We start from the raw sequence: 14,748 nt of genomic DNA on the forward strand, positions 1-14,748 counted from the left end.
CATAAATCCACGTGACCACAGGGAGAACATGCCAACTCCAAATATACAGGCATCAGGGTCGGGATCGATCCCACAACCTCCTGTATACTAGGCGAGGTAGTTAACATCCGGCCACACGCTCAGCTCAAGCGTAATAACATCTCTCCACCGTGGTACTGTGAAACGACTGCAGACTGCGTCTTTGAAACACGACAGCAGTGCATTCCTTCGTGATGATCGCTCTGCGCTATCGAAACGATGGGACGGATACCAAGTGCACTCAATTATTATGACTTCATTATAAACGGAGCGCAGCAGCAGCAGCAGCATCATTCCATTTAGCTGGGACGTCGTACCTACGACATTTTCATTTCGCCTGCGCGTGTGTGTATGCGCTTGGGTAAGCCGCAGAGATACGTGGAGGGTGGAATCGCGTCCACTGGGCTGTGCGTGGCTCATCGCAGCGTTCGCAGGGAACTCCGGGCCGCGCCGAGCCACGTGGCCGTGCGCGTGGACCACACGGCACAGATTGGGGCCGCGGTGCCAATCCTGCTGCTGCTGCTGTCAGCTCCCACCTAGCTGCTGCGCCCGATAGAATTCAGAGTAGAGCAGCAGTCCGGGTGATTGATGTCCCCACATTCACTGATTCACTCGAGAGCCACCTTATCACTTGTTTATTGCTCCTGCAATGGTCACGGTTCCCGTTGGATTCTTCCACCCATGCTGAGGACTCGGTCTACTAGACACGGACTCTCATCCACACTGACCACCACACTGCACGTCACAACAACACCCACTCACCTACTCACTAACTTACTCTCCCACTCTCCCACTCACTCACCCACTCACTTGCGAACTCTCCCACACATTTACTCACCCACTCACTCACGACACTGTAGGTCACGTCAGCTGCTCTTACTGCTTCTTCCATCCCACTGCTCCACTGCGGAATTCCTTCCCATCTTTTCTCCCCCAAGCTCATATATATATAATTATAATAATAACCTTGCTCAATTTAAGCAAAGCTTTAACTTTAATCCATTACACATTTGATGGTGCTGTGTTATTGGCTGCTGGACGTTTTGGGCTCTTTGGGCCTGTGCTCGGTAACCGTTTGACAAATGAACCCCTCGTGCCTACAAACGCTGTGTAGCCGACGCCGCACAGCAGATGAGGCTGTGCGGTGGCCAGCATATAGCAGGGCGGCATTGGATGCTTGAGTGGATCTGTGCGCAGCTCTGGGTGTCGCTTTCTCCCCCGCGGCCACGTTAAGCCAAACCTCTCATTCACGGCATTGGTCAAATATCCACAGTGCAGCAGGGCCCTCCTGAACAAAAAGAAACCTGTCTTGAGACTCCACGAGGCCAGCCCCGAGTAAATGCAGGCCACCGCTGCTCTGGTTGTTGTCATTCCCAGTGGGGGTTAGCCGGATCGCGCTGCACTCGGGCAGGGGGGGGGGGTCCGGATTGCAGTCGCTTCCTGGCGGCCTGCTGAGCGTCGCGGAGTCCTCGGGGCGAGCTGCGCAACCGCGTGCGGGCACCTACCGGCGTTGCATTGTCCTGGCCGCAGCGACTTTCCTGGGCCTCGCAGAGGCAGAGTGACGAGGAATGGGAATCTTTATTTATCTTGGGAAAAATCCGATGAGCTATGAAGCTCTTTTTCACAGATGTCCAGTAGGGGCGGGCCAGAAAGTCACGATAACAAACGCTACACAAACATTAACCCGGACTCGACGGTCAGGAGGTTTGTCATGGGCAGCTCCCCAGCTGCAGCAGCTGCAGCAGCTGTCTCGCTCGCCCCCCTCTCTCACCCCCCTCGCTCGCTCGATCGGTCCGTCGTGAGGAGTGCCGGAGCAGCCGCCTCCGTCCCACGGCGGAGACGGGCGGCGTGGGCGCTTGCCAGGCCGCCGGCTCCCCACGCTCGGCCTGTGATCCCGGCACAGATGCCTAGCTCATCGGTGACACCCGACATAGCATCGTTTTGCGGATCCAGCATCGTCTCTTATGTGGCCAAGGCCAGTGAAGTGTACGTGATAACCACTTGAAATTGAGTGGGTTTATGGAGTAACTCTCGTGAGCCGGATAAAACAAATCTGAAGGTTTGCTACCTCGGCTGGTACCGCTGCGTATGCCCTGCGATCGTGTCGGGCAGCCCAGGGAGAAGAGAGAGAATTGTTCGACGTCGCAATTGGTGGTGTTGGTGAGGCCAGGAGATCGGGAATGCTGAGAATGCCCCCTGTGTGTGTGTGTGTGCTGCTCCTGTTGTGCAGAGTGAGAGTGAGTGAGTGGAGCTTGTTGGTGTCTGTCCAGTTTCCCTCTGGACAGACAACCGCTGTTGGCCACACATCCCAATGCTGAAAAATTACCTGGAAATGACTCAATTGGGATCACACGCAGTAGCAGCAGCAGCAGCATCGCCCCCTCCTGTGAAAACCTGGCAGGATCCTCTTCACAAAGAGTCTTGAGACTCGGTGTAACATTCCTGGGTAAACAACCACAACAATAATAATAAGAGCACCTCACTTAGTCTCGGGGTGTTTGGAACGTTTTAGGGGGTTGAGTGGCCATGAATGAAACCCAAGGGTCCACACACACAAAATGTAAGCATCGTCATGCAAGCCGTCGGATCCTACTTGCTGTACTGCCTGGTACTAGGTGAGTTGCGTGATCCACGGAGGCAAGGGGGAGATGAAGGAATGTAGAGACAGGTGGCGGTGGAGAGACGGGGGAGGAGGAGCAGGAGAGTAGGAGGAGACTCTTGAGGGCATGGCGCCAGGGAGAAGGCGGGGAGAGCGGGCGAGGAGCGAGAGTGGAGTTGGCACTCGCAAAGAGAAGGGTCGCTGGAGAGTGGGAGGGAGAGGAGGAGGACACTGAAGGAGAGGGAAACGTGGAGGGAGAAGCCTGGAGAGAAGCAGGGAAGGAGGCGAGGTGCGTGGAGAGGGGGGGGGAAGTAGGGAGGGTTCATAGACCCGACACAAACACCGACACCGACACAACAGCGGTGTGGAGTGAGACAGAGGAGACACGGGGGCGGGAGAAGGGAAACAGACGCCAGGGACATGGAGGCAAGAGGAGGAGGGGGCTGTGTGAGCTCACGCGATGCAGCGAGGATCTGAGCCCCACGACACTGAACTCGCCCAGGGCGCCAACCTGTCCACGCGGCTACGTGGCGGAGTGGCTGACGAGCGCAGCCGGGTGGGCACCAGCCAGGCTGTGCAGTCGCCGCGGGGTAGGGGGGAGCACAGCTGCGTGTAGTGCACTTGAGGCGAGCGTAGGTGAGTGTAGCCGGGTTGAGTGAGTGTGGTGAGGATGAGTATCGTGCTCAAGCCGAGGTCCCAGTCCACGAGCAGCCTGCGAGGATACGAGCTCTTCTGGTGAGTGACGTGGTGAGCGGGTGAGCGTCGGGGTGAGCGGGTGAGCGACGGGGTGAATGGGTCAGCGAGTGAGGGCATGAGCGAATTTGGGGATGAATGAGGGTGATGAAAGGTGAGGGGATGATGCGCGTGCCTGGGGTCGGACTTGTGCACTCATGTTCACTTTAGTAGCCGGCTCTCGTGTGGATGTCTCGTGTGGATGTCGTGTGTGGATGTCGCGTGTGGATGTTGTGTGGATGTCGTGTGTGGATGTTGTGTGGATGTCGTGTGTGGATGTCACGTGTGAATGTTGTGTGGATGTCGCGTGTGGATGTGTGGATGTCGCGTGTGGATGTTGTGTGGATGTCGTATGTGGATGTCGAGCTATTCTCGCTGCTGAAGGCGTCATGTGATCGGCGTGTTTCTGCGTGTGTGTGTGTTGTAATCAGCCGCGTGAATGCGTCGCGAGTTCTATTGAAATCTTTGGGGTGGCTATTCATAGCCTCTCATTTCGGAAGCTGTCATGCCCTAAACTTGACGTGGGCCCTTGTGGCTGACAATAGAGGCTACAGTGCCTATGTGTGCGTGTGTGTGGGGCTCTCCTTGTTTTGGGTGCACGTTGCGTGTGAAGGTCACGATTCTGGCTTCTGTTTGTACACAAAAGTCGGTTGCACAACTCGCTGTGTGCAGGTGCACGCGCGCGCCGCCTATTTACTCAACCGTTGCTACGGGGCTCACGGTAAATCGGAGCCAAACAAAAGTCCCCGGCAATGCAAGTTCACGAGCATGGGGAGGAGATTCGTGCCGCGGGGAGAGATGCGCGACCGACGCCAGACCAGCAGCAGAGTGTGCCGGTAAACGGTGGATGGGATAGGGGGGAAACGAGGCGGTGATGATCTGATGATTGATAAAAAACACACATCAATGACCTTTTCCCCTATGAAAGCCACACCGAGTCTCAAGTTTTCGAAAGGGTCCTGCCAAGTTTTGTCAGTAGTCGGGGGCGTGATGTCACCGCTCTGTGGCGATTCTAATTGAGTAATTTGCAGGTCACATTTCAGCATTGGAATGTTTCGGCCGATACCGGTTATATTGTGTGCGGTTTTTTTAGTTATAGGAGTAATCTGAAGAAGCCGGACAAAAACCCATCCAGAACGTTGGGAAAAAATACAAACTTCGTTCGTTCACACAAGACTTACTGTCGAGCCTTCCAACTGACTGTTTAAGGCTGGCACGGCACGTGCGGGGCGGAGGTTGGCCAGCACCACGCCCGGTCGTCTTTGTCTCCCCTTAGTCGACCTCGGGGGGGAAGCCCAGGACCGGTACAGGAAACCGTCATTGGTGTTGTCCGTGAGCGGGAATCGAACTCGGGTCACCGGGTTTGTAGCGCGGTGCACTAACCGTTAACACTACCGCTCCCTGCACAAATACTCGCACACAATCACACTGCGGAACGGGGCGGGGGGTGGCGGAGAACATACAAACTCCACGCAGAAAGGTGCCCGAGTCGGGAATCGAACCCAAGCTAGTCCTGCTGCGAGGCGCGAGTGTTACCATCGTGGTGCCGCCCGATGACTCGACGTCGTGTCGGGGTTGGGGTCACGTTTGGGGTGAGGGTCGGCTGGTTTAGTTGTGTGCCGGCTCGTCATGAGGCCCCATGGCTCACGTGGGCAGATTTGCATGCACCGCGATCTTTGCGAATCGTGGACTGAAGCGCACGCGGGGCCCGACGCGCGTATCGCGCCGCGAGCGAGCGAACGTCCCGCACAGCCGCGGCGAGGGGTCGCGCAGAGCGCCGTAAGTACCCGAGGAAAAACCGTGAGCCCTGGCACCTGTCGCGTGCCTTGCCGACCTCGAGAGGCGCTCGCTAACATCTCCCCGGCGGCCACGCCGCGTGTGTGCCGCCCGTGAGAGATGCGGCAAGCCCCCGGCGCGTGCCACTAACGCAGCTCCGTTTGTCCGTGGGCAACGGCGCCACGACGGTCCGAGCGCTGCTCTCTGCCTCTTTAGCTGCAGTGGCGGCTGAGGTGTGTTTTCGTGCCGCGCCGTTACATGCGATGAGCGACTTGGACCCCGTCTCAACATGCGTGCAAGGGCACCCCCGGTGGCGGCTGTCCCTCTGTGGCACAAGGTGACTCGGCACTTGGCCTGCAAGCGGGCATTATAACGCTGGCACACACTGGCCTGCTTTGGCTGACGTGAGAAGAGAGGATAGAGGTGCGGAGGGGAGTAGATTGAGAATAGATGCGGGAGAGTGCAGAAGGGCCGTATTCTTGTGGTTAATACAGGGCGGCCTGTCGGATTTGAACCACAAACTTCTGCGGCTGTCGACTTGGCTCGACTCGGCGTGCCGGCGCCAAAGAGAGCGAGGGAGATGTTAACTACCTCGTCTGGTATACAGGAGGTCGTGGGTTCGATCCCAACCCCGACGCCTGTGACGCCTATATATTTGGAGTTTGCGTGTCTCTCTGCCCGTTGGCGTCTGGGTTTTTTCTCCAGGTCCTCCAGTTTTCCCCTCCACATTTAGAAACATAATTTCAAAGTATTTGGCTGTTATCAATGTCCATGTGATAAGACACTTCGTTGAGTTATCATTTCTGGCCAGGTATAGCTTATGAAAAAGAGCTAAATAGCTCAGTGGGCCTTACCTGGTAAAATAAAAAAAAATGTTTATAGGGAGGAGGGAGGCCTTCATCCAGCAGTGGATGGACCACGGTTCGCGATGTCGACTTCTCAAACCGCTGCTTGGGGGGTTAGTACATTGTGACGCTGCGGGCGGGGGGGGGCTGCTCGTCAGTTCCTATTGGGAGGCGGGGAGCGTGCGCTCCTGCTGCGTTCTGCGCCGCGCTGTCGCAGGTGAGGACCGGCAGCCCTCGCCAGCGGCTGCGCTGCGACCCCCCCCCCACCTTCCTCGCCCCCCTGAGACGTTCCCAAGAGGGAAATATATCTGGTCCCCTTGAGGGAGGGGAGCGCTAACCAGGAGCCCTCCACTCCCCCCCCCCATACCTGTGTTTACCTCGGCAGTGATTGGTCATTTAGTCAATGTAAACAGTCACTTAAGGAAACGACTAATCATCTTAGAGCATCTACATAGGGGCAGCTCCGTGTTGTCATCATCGAGAGAGAGATGGGAGAGTGTGTATGCAGTGTGGAGTAGGGTGATAGGAGAGGGGAGAGATGGCAGAGTGGTGTGGATGAAGAGGGAGAGATGGGAGAGTGTGTGGTTTTTTTTCTCCGCCCCGTGCCCACGGCCCAGCGGTGCTGAGATAGGCTGCTCTCGACGTGGCAGCGTTGCCCCCGCCCTTCTCCCCGAGCCAACGCCACGGACTCGCTCGCTCGCCTCTCAGACGCAACAGTGCGGCGCTCGTTAACGGAGGAGTTCTCCACAGCCCGTGTCGGGACTCGCGGCCCCCACCCCCGTGTAGCAACAGAGTCCGGCATTTGAGGTGAATTGCTCCGGTCGCAGGCAAGTCCCGGTGTCCTCCCGTCACCCTGGAGCAGTGACAGCCGATGCGTAGCGCCGTTTCGTCGTTCGCTTCGAACCGCCGGCTAGTTGAGGACTTACTCGGCCCATCGTCCCTTCAGGGTGGATAAAATATCTACCGCTTCGTGGGGAAGTCCGTAGTGGTTGTGCTGTGGAGAGACTCGCCCCCACCATAGGATGTGGAATATTTCTGTCACCGGCCCAGGGTTGTGAACAGGAAATGAGCACCAATGCGTCGTTACTCATTTGAGCAGCAGGAAATCACTGACTCTTGACTACGATTTCATTAATTTAGCCAGGCGTTGCTAAGAGTAGCTATAATAACTGTGCCCTTGCGAACAATGACAATAATGTTCATCATCGTCTTCACCAACCATGATTACTCCACTGCCGAATGAGTGCATCTCCAAGCCATCACCACCTCTTCCGATCCTGCAAAGTAATAATCCCTTTTGACTGAGTGGCCAAGTGGCTGAGTAGGTGAGAGGCCGAGTGAGCGAGTGAGCAAGTGACTGGGTGGCCAAGTGGTGTAGAATTCTCACAGACCATCGGGTCTATGCGTATAATGAGAATCATCCAATACGTAAACGTGTCGCCTGGAGGTTGCTGTTGGTTTCACTCAAAGGCCAAGAGTCAAGAGATTCGATTCCTATCGTCAGCAGCATGCCGTGGAGCGTGGCTTTAGTCAGCGGTTGAGCGACGCAACGTCAGCAGCAAGTCACCACCGCACGTAGAGAGAGCCTCTTTAACCTGGCTTCCTCCTCGAAGAGTTGTGGCCTCTGTGTCGGCTCCGCAAGCTAGTGGTGGTGGTGGTGGTGTTGTGTGTGTGAACCACACACGGTAGTGGTGGTGGTATGGTCACGTGCCCGTGTTGCCCCACGGGGGCCGCTGTAGTCAGCTAGAGCTCGCGTTGCCGTGCGTCCTGGTGATGCCTGCATCTCCGCACCTGACACCGAACACCGCGGCTCTCGGTAGGAATGCGCGCAAGCAGTGATAGCGCCGCCTCTTTGTTTCGGGCGCCACCAGAAGCCGATGCCCCCCCCCACCGGGAACCGTCGTCTCGACGACGAGAGAGGCGCCGTTTAGCAGTGGCCTCCTGGGCGACGCGACGTGGGAATTGCGAGGCCACGCGGAACGAGAAGCGTCGCTGCCTGCGAAGCGGACGACCTGGCTCCAATCTCGGGTGGATCCTCATCGCCCTGTCTGGGGTCTAAATTGCGGATCACTTTGTGGGGAAGTCATTCGTGGTTTCCAATGACGAGGCTCCCCCACCCCCCACCACCACACTCCACTAAAAAATGTGGAATTTGAATATTCATTTGGCAGGATTTGCATCTCAAGGTCCCGGCCTCCCTGGTTATTACCGCAAGCGCTTTACCCGTGATGACGGAGTGTCGTCTGCACCGCCGTTGACGTCGTTCGAAAACGAGTCGGCCATTGTGTGCCGGTGTCACGGCCCACATATGCCGAATTTCAAAAGTTTCCCTTCAAATGACTGCATTTGGAGTAAGGAGCAGCAACAATGTCCCCCGACCGACAGACGAATGGCCGCGGGGCGTCGGGATGATTACAGTGCGATGTATGGCGAGTTGAAGTTATCTGGCATTTAAGCGCCCAATAAATTCCAATCCTTATTCCCAATACGGATGGAGTAGGTTTCACACACGTGCTTCTGGCGTATTATGGCTTTGAGGGTACACTCTGGGTGGCAAATCCCAAAGCAGAACCTCGTCGGGGCCTTGCCTCGCTCAGACGAGCTTTGCTTTCGACGGCCTGGCGCGGGCTTCCTGCACGTGCCGCCGTGCTCGGCGGCAGAAGGGAGATGATGGGGACATTCTGAGTGAGACGTGACCACGGCGAGGGCACGAACCCAGCACGTGGGTCTGAGCAGCCGATGTTGTGACAATTCGCAGCGGGGTTTTGAATCGGGCCGCATAATCCGCTCGCCACGTTTCTGTCATAAGGACCCATATGTCGGGTGGTGGAGTGTCTTATAGCAGACGTTTGGCCAGACCATTCCATGGCCTAACCCCAAAATCAACTGTGAATCGGTGTTTTACATTGCCTGTCTAGCCGTGGTAATCCTGAGTGAGCAGTGATTAGTATGTCTATGGCATGAGCGTGTGTGTGGCATGTGCATTGCGTGTGCGCGGCGTGTGTGCCTGCACGCGACACGCGACGCCTTTTTCCATAATGCTCAAGAATTTCCTGCCCAGGGCGTGAGATGTGTGGGAGAGATAAAGCGATCTTCCTATGGGATAAGTTGCTATCCTCCCCCGCGGTGTACGTTTAATTCCTAGTTTTGTCGGCAGGATAAGCATTGCTATTTTCAAGATGCAGCCTTTTCCATAAAAGGAGAGATATGGTCCCCACGGTTTTGACTTTCTTCCTCCTAAGGCGCCCCGGTGGCCTCACAGCGGGCATGCCTGGGTTCGATTCCCGACCCGGGCGCCTCTGTGTGTGGAGTCTGTACGTTCTCCCCCCTGTTCTGTGTGGGTTTTCCCTGGGTTCTCCGGTTTCCTCCCATAGCTAAGCGCACATGCGCACAATGTATAACGAGTATTGACTGAAAAATGTACCTGCATATCGCTCAATTTTTGGATTTTACACACACACAGCAGCAACATCGGTCTCCTGCTGCGGAAACTTCACAGGTCTCTCCTGAAAAAGAGCCTTGAGACTCCCAGAGGCTCTCCTGGGCAAACGAGCGCGGTGATAATATCGGCGCACTCCATACCCTCGTTCGACACCCTCCACACAATCGCACGCGTACGCAGGCCCCGACACGTACGCACCCGTGCACGCGCGTCCTTGTGCGGCTCCCTCGCCATGCTCAAACGCTTTAATCGGCACGGAATTATTTAACTACGCGGTGGTATTAAATTATGGGGCGGTGTGAATCAATTTATGATTAAGTGCTGCTACTTGACCACCCCGCCCAACAGGTCTGGAGACGGAGCACAGCGACATAAGTGAGTCGTCGTGTCGATGACATCACACACTGTATGAAGCCCCCCCCCCCTCTTGGAGGGCTGGGGGGGGGCACTCCGACTTAGAACTCTGCCACTAACAGTGGGGCCTCATCGCTCACCCGCTCTCCGCTCACCTGTGACTCGCGGCTCCTATTGTCTGAGTGCACAACTGTCGGGGTGATGGATGACCCAGCACTCGCCGATTCACTTCAGTCACTGGCTTATGGGTCGACAGTCGCCTGCCTATCACTCTTCTACCGCTACTACGACCGTGGTTAGCGTTCCCGTGAACTTCACTCGGCGATTCCTCCACCTGTGTTGAGGACGCTGTTCTACCAGGCACTGCCTGTGTCGTCTCGTCCGAGGCACTGTGTTCAACCACCACCACACTGAAGGTCACAAAAGCACACTCACCCACTCAACCACGCACTAATCCACCCACTCACATATTTACTTACCCACTCATTCACCCATTCACTAACACACACACCCACTCCCTCAGCCACTCAACAACAACAACCGCCATTTGCCATTAATTGGTGGTGACGTCACCATGGCCCTTGTGCCAGGCCACGTGCACTTTGAGGCCACGTGAAGTGTTGAAGGCTCGCTGTCAGGAAGTCACAGGACAGACCCAGGTATCATTTGTTGACTGATCGAGCAGACTGGTAGATGCACCACCTGTGCTCCTCATTGTGCCAACTTGCTTTGTTTTAGCCAGCCGGCGCTCCGCTCATTTTTGTGAGCGTCATTCCTCCGCACTATGTTGTTGCTTGAGGCCGACTGCCTCCAACTGCCCAGTAGCATCCTTCATGAACCTCCTCCACAGAGGCCGATCTCGACACTGCTGGTACCAATCATCGGCAAGTCACATCAGTCCATCTCTTCTCCAGCCCTTGCCGCTCCAGTTTTGCCGATGTGCCTCCCGGAACTTCTTAAACCCTCTTCATATTCTCTGCGAATGAGAGGAGTGATCCAGAAGTTGTGATGATTATTATTATTATGCTTATCAATGTTGCTTCTGAGCATAATCCCAGTTGAGTAATTTGTAGGTTATTTTTCAGCGATTTGGCCAATACCAGGTACATTGTTTATGTTTTCATCTTTTGGAGGAAACTGGAGAACCCGGAGGAAACCCATGTGGAACGGGGGGAGATCGTACAACATGCACGCAGAAAGGTGCCCGAGTCGGGAATCGAACCTAAGCCCTTCTTGCTGTGAGGCACGAGTGTTACCACTGCAGTGGCATGGCACTTGTAAGTGATGGCGAGTGAATCATGTTGTCGGAGATTACCTGTGGCAGTCGGCTGTGTGGTGAGGAGCAGGGGGCAGAGTGCTGTGGACATCTCCCGCTCACTGCACCCTCGATTCCTCCCAGGGAGTATTGAGACCCTATTCACAGGCAGTATTGACACTCAAAGGGTTCATGTTCGAAAGATTTCTGAACAGTATGTGGGCCAGGCCTGACTCCAGCTCCTCTCGGACAGGGCGGGGGGAGAGAGTGGGGCGGTAGTGATTCACACCGCTAAGGAGGAGAGGGAACCTGGGGTCATCCCAAAGGGACATTTGAGGTGCAGGGCACACCAAGTACCTCCCTAGTGCCGGCCCGGATGAAGAATATCGAAAGATGATGGCGGCGGTGGTCATGATGATGAGACTGTAAGAGCAGATATTGACGGTCAGGTGTTGACTGCAGCAGCTGAATCCAGGGGCGGTGGCATGAGTGGCTTAGGCCGTGGTGACCTACTGACCTTTCCGTATTGCAAATCAGCTTTGCCCTGTGGACCGTTTGAGGCGAGGGTTCCTCGGCGTCCCTTTTGAAGAGCAGAATGGTGCCCGGGGAGCGTGGTAGAGCGTGCCTGTGCTCGTGCTGCCGAGTCGGAGGGGATGCCGTGGGGGGAGTGGCGGTGCGGCGCCGTGGGGGGAGTGGTGGTGCGGTGCCGTGGGGAGAGTGGCGGTGCGGTGCCGTGGGGGGGAGTGGTGGTGCCGTACCGTGGGGGGAGTGGTGGTGCGGTGCCATGGGGGGAGTGGTGGTGCTGTACCGTGGGGGGAGTGGTGGTGCGGTGCCATGGGGGGAGTGGTAGTGCTGTACCGTGGGGGGAGTGGTGGTGCGGTGCCGTGGGGGGAGTGGCGGTGCTGTACCGTGGGGGGAGTGGTGGAGCTGTACCGTGGGGGGGGAGTGGCGGTGCGGTGCCGTCGGCGGAGTGGTGGTGCTGTATCGTGGAGGGGGAGTGGTGGTGCTGTACCGTGGGGGGAGTGGTGGAGCTGTACCGTGGGGGGGGAGTGGCGGTGCGGTGCCGTGGGGGGAGTGGTGGTGCTGTACCGTGGGGGGAGTGGTGGTGCTGTACCGTGGGGGGGGAGTGGTGGTGCTGTACCGTGGGGGGGGGAGTGGTGGTGCTGTACCGTGGGGGGAGTGGCGGTGCGGTGCCGTGGGGGGAGTGGCGGTGCTGCACCGTGGGGGGAGTGGTGGTGCGGTACAGTGGGGGGGAGTGGCGATGCGGTGCTGTGCCCGCTGATGGTCATGTGCTCTGTCCAGGAATCCACAGGGCCATGCACTGCACTGCGATGGTTGGCCCAGTTCCCATTGGAGGGGTCTCCTGCACCCGGTAGCAGTTGTGTGCACATGAGAAATGAGATGTTGTAAGTTTTATTCAAATGAATTTGAATAATATCATTGCACTTTTCGGATTAGGTTTTATTTTCGCACAGGTGAAGCCAAGTGGACAATAAATGCTCATTGTCAATAGGGACCTGGTTACACCACAGCAACCTGGTTACTACAGCAACCAAAACGTGAACAACAAACAGTACACAAACAACGGCACAGTTTCTCATCACAATCCTCAGCTGTGTTTTGATGGAGCCGGCCGCCTTTATGTCAGGGGAAGCGATGAGCGACTTACGTCTCATCTCAACACGTTGGAAGGGCACCCCCACTGGCAGCTATCCCTTTGTGCCACGAGGTGACTCGGCACCTGGCCTGCAAGCGGGCATCAGTCTTGCGGTAGAGGCAGGGCGGGGGGCGATGATTGTCGTGTTCCCAAATAAAATACTTTCTAAGTAATATTTAGAATTTCAAAAGTTTGGACCATGACCCTGACAAACGATAGCAAACTCATCTCGATTGATGTCAGGGGATGTATAACGTCCACTGCGTACGGTTATACACCTGCAGCAATTGCCAGGGGGGGCTGCCAGGTTTGAACTGTGAACGTCTGCAACAAGCAGCACACAAAGCTACTTTTGGGCCATATCGCTCCCCGCGTGGGCTTACAACGCCCAAGTGTCAACACAGACAAGGTTCGTGACCCTATTTTGCTGTGCTGCCATCTGTGTGGCCATCTTGCATTGACGGCCGGTCGGTTAGTTTCACACTTTTGCGCGATCCACCAACCCCAGCACCACCAGGCCCAGCTGCACCGCATCCCGTCAACCTGGCCTCACCAGTGTTATCTCGGCCTGGCTGTGCGCTGCGTTGCACCGCTAGTCGAGTAGATAACCTTGCGTTCAATAAACCATCGGAGCCAAGATGAACGTCCGACTCCAATTGTCATTTATTGATTTTAACAAGGTAAAACTGGTGAGAAAACACAGATACAGCATCTGTTATAACCCGGAAACACCAACACAATGAACACCACAGCATCAGAACATTGTCTCAGATAACAATAGATCCTGGACGGACCATGCCCCTACATTACCACTGAACAACTACACAAGAGCACAAGCCGGTGCGTTGCATAAAGGCACATCGTGTATTCATCCCACTGCACCCCAAATGTACAGCATTACACATAACACTAAACTGTGGATGAGATACTTTGTCATCTTTGCTCTCACGATCGCAACATAGCCACCTGGGCACAAGTCTGACTCGACCTACTAAATCACAAGTAACATCCACAATAAGGAAAGTTGCAGGCTTCGTTGCTAACTAGGCCTCGTATTTACCACAACAACTTAACGGCACCATGAAGGCATTTACATCACTATAACGGTCATTCCAACATTACAACAGCATTGCCAATATTATAAGAATATAAACAAACTTACAGACGATGCTTCTCAAAGTCCCACGATGGACAACTGCGTCTGGCTTCACTGAGACGCGATGTGTGCCACCATCTTGACTTATCTGTGTAATGGCCGACGCCCGCATGGTTCAGTGGAAATCTAAAATCGTAACTTCCTGGTCACGTGACCAAAATTAGCATCAAAAACAGGAAATTCCTGTGTACATACGCCCCCCCCCCCCCCCATCTGCCGTGAGGCAAAACTCCTGCCGTGAGGCAGAACACTCCCCGTCTGGTATCTAAGAGATACCACCATTTATTTCCTATCTAAACAAATGTATAACAACTTCAACGGGTCAACTTATTTGTCCATATCTTTGCGAGAGAGAAGTAGTACTGTCTCGACTATGGGCCTGACGAAAGTTCTTGCAACACCTTGCTTCGCAATCATAACCTCGACTTTTCGAACTTTTCCATCGGCACTTGGAATCGACTTGAGGATGCGGCCCATTGGCCACTCATTCCGTTTGGCTTGGTTGTCCTTCAGTAGGACGAGGTCGCCTTCTTGGATGTCTGGTCTGTTAGACTGCCACTTGTTGCGCACTTGGAGTGTCGTATGGTACTTGTTTTTCCAGCGATGCAAGAACGTGTTTGCGAAGCTCTGCACTTGTCTCCATTGACGTCTGTAGAGGTCTGCAGTGCTGGCCTCCTCGGTAGGTGCTGTGAGCACGTCTGTCTTCTGGGTAAGAAGTATAGCAGGAGTCAAGATGAATGGTGACTCCGGGTCAGTTGAGACGGGGATCAGGGGTCTTGAATTAATTATGGCTGAGACCTCGGCCATAAGAGTGGTTAAGACCTCGTGAGAGAACCGTGTGGACCCGACATCACATAACACGGAGTCGAGAATGCGTCGAGCAATCCCGATCATGCGTTCCCAGGCTCCACCCA

At 55.5% G+C, this 14,748-nt stretch overlaps 1 protein-coding gene across 8 annotated transcripts in view; it reads left to right on the forward strand.

Moving 5' to 3' along the window:
• The window catches only part of LOC144947763 (3',5'-cyclic-AMP phosphodiesterase 4C-like), a 346,365-nt gene that overhangs the window by 256,519 nt on the left and 75,098 nt on the right, over window positions 1-14,748 (forward strand). Inside the window, exon 1 of one of the 8 annotated variants that reach the window (XM_078877120.1) lies at window positions 2,978-3,352. The exons of the other annotated variants lie outside the window; for them this stretch is intronic. Coding sequence (XP_078733246.1) covers window positions 3,288-3,352 — 65 coding nt within the window. The 5' untranslated portion in view covers window positions 2,978-3,287. Of the gene's footprint in view, window positions 1-2,977; window positions 3,353-14,748 lie in introns of those variants that run through there. 8 annotated transcript variants of the gene reach the window in all.

This window comes from Lampetra fluviatilis, chromosome 46, assembly GCF_964198595.1.
Source record: "Lampetra fluviatilis chromosome 46, kcLamFluv1.1, whole genome shotgun sequence".
Lineage (NCBI taxonomy): Eukaryota > Metazoa > Chordata > Hyperoartia > Petromyzontiformes > Petromyzontidae > Lampetra > Lampetra fluviatilis.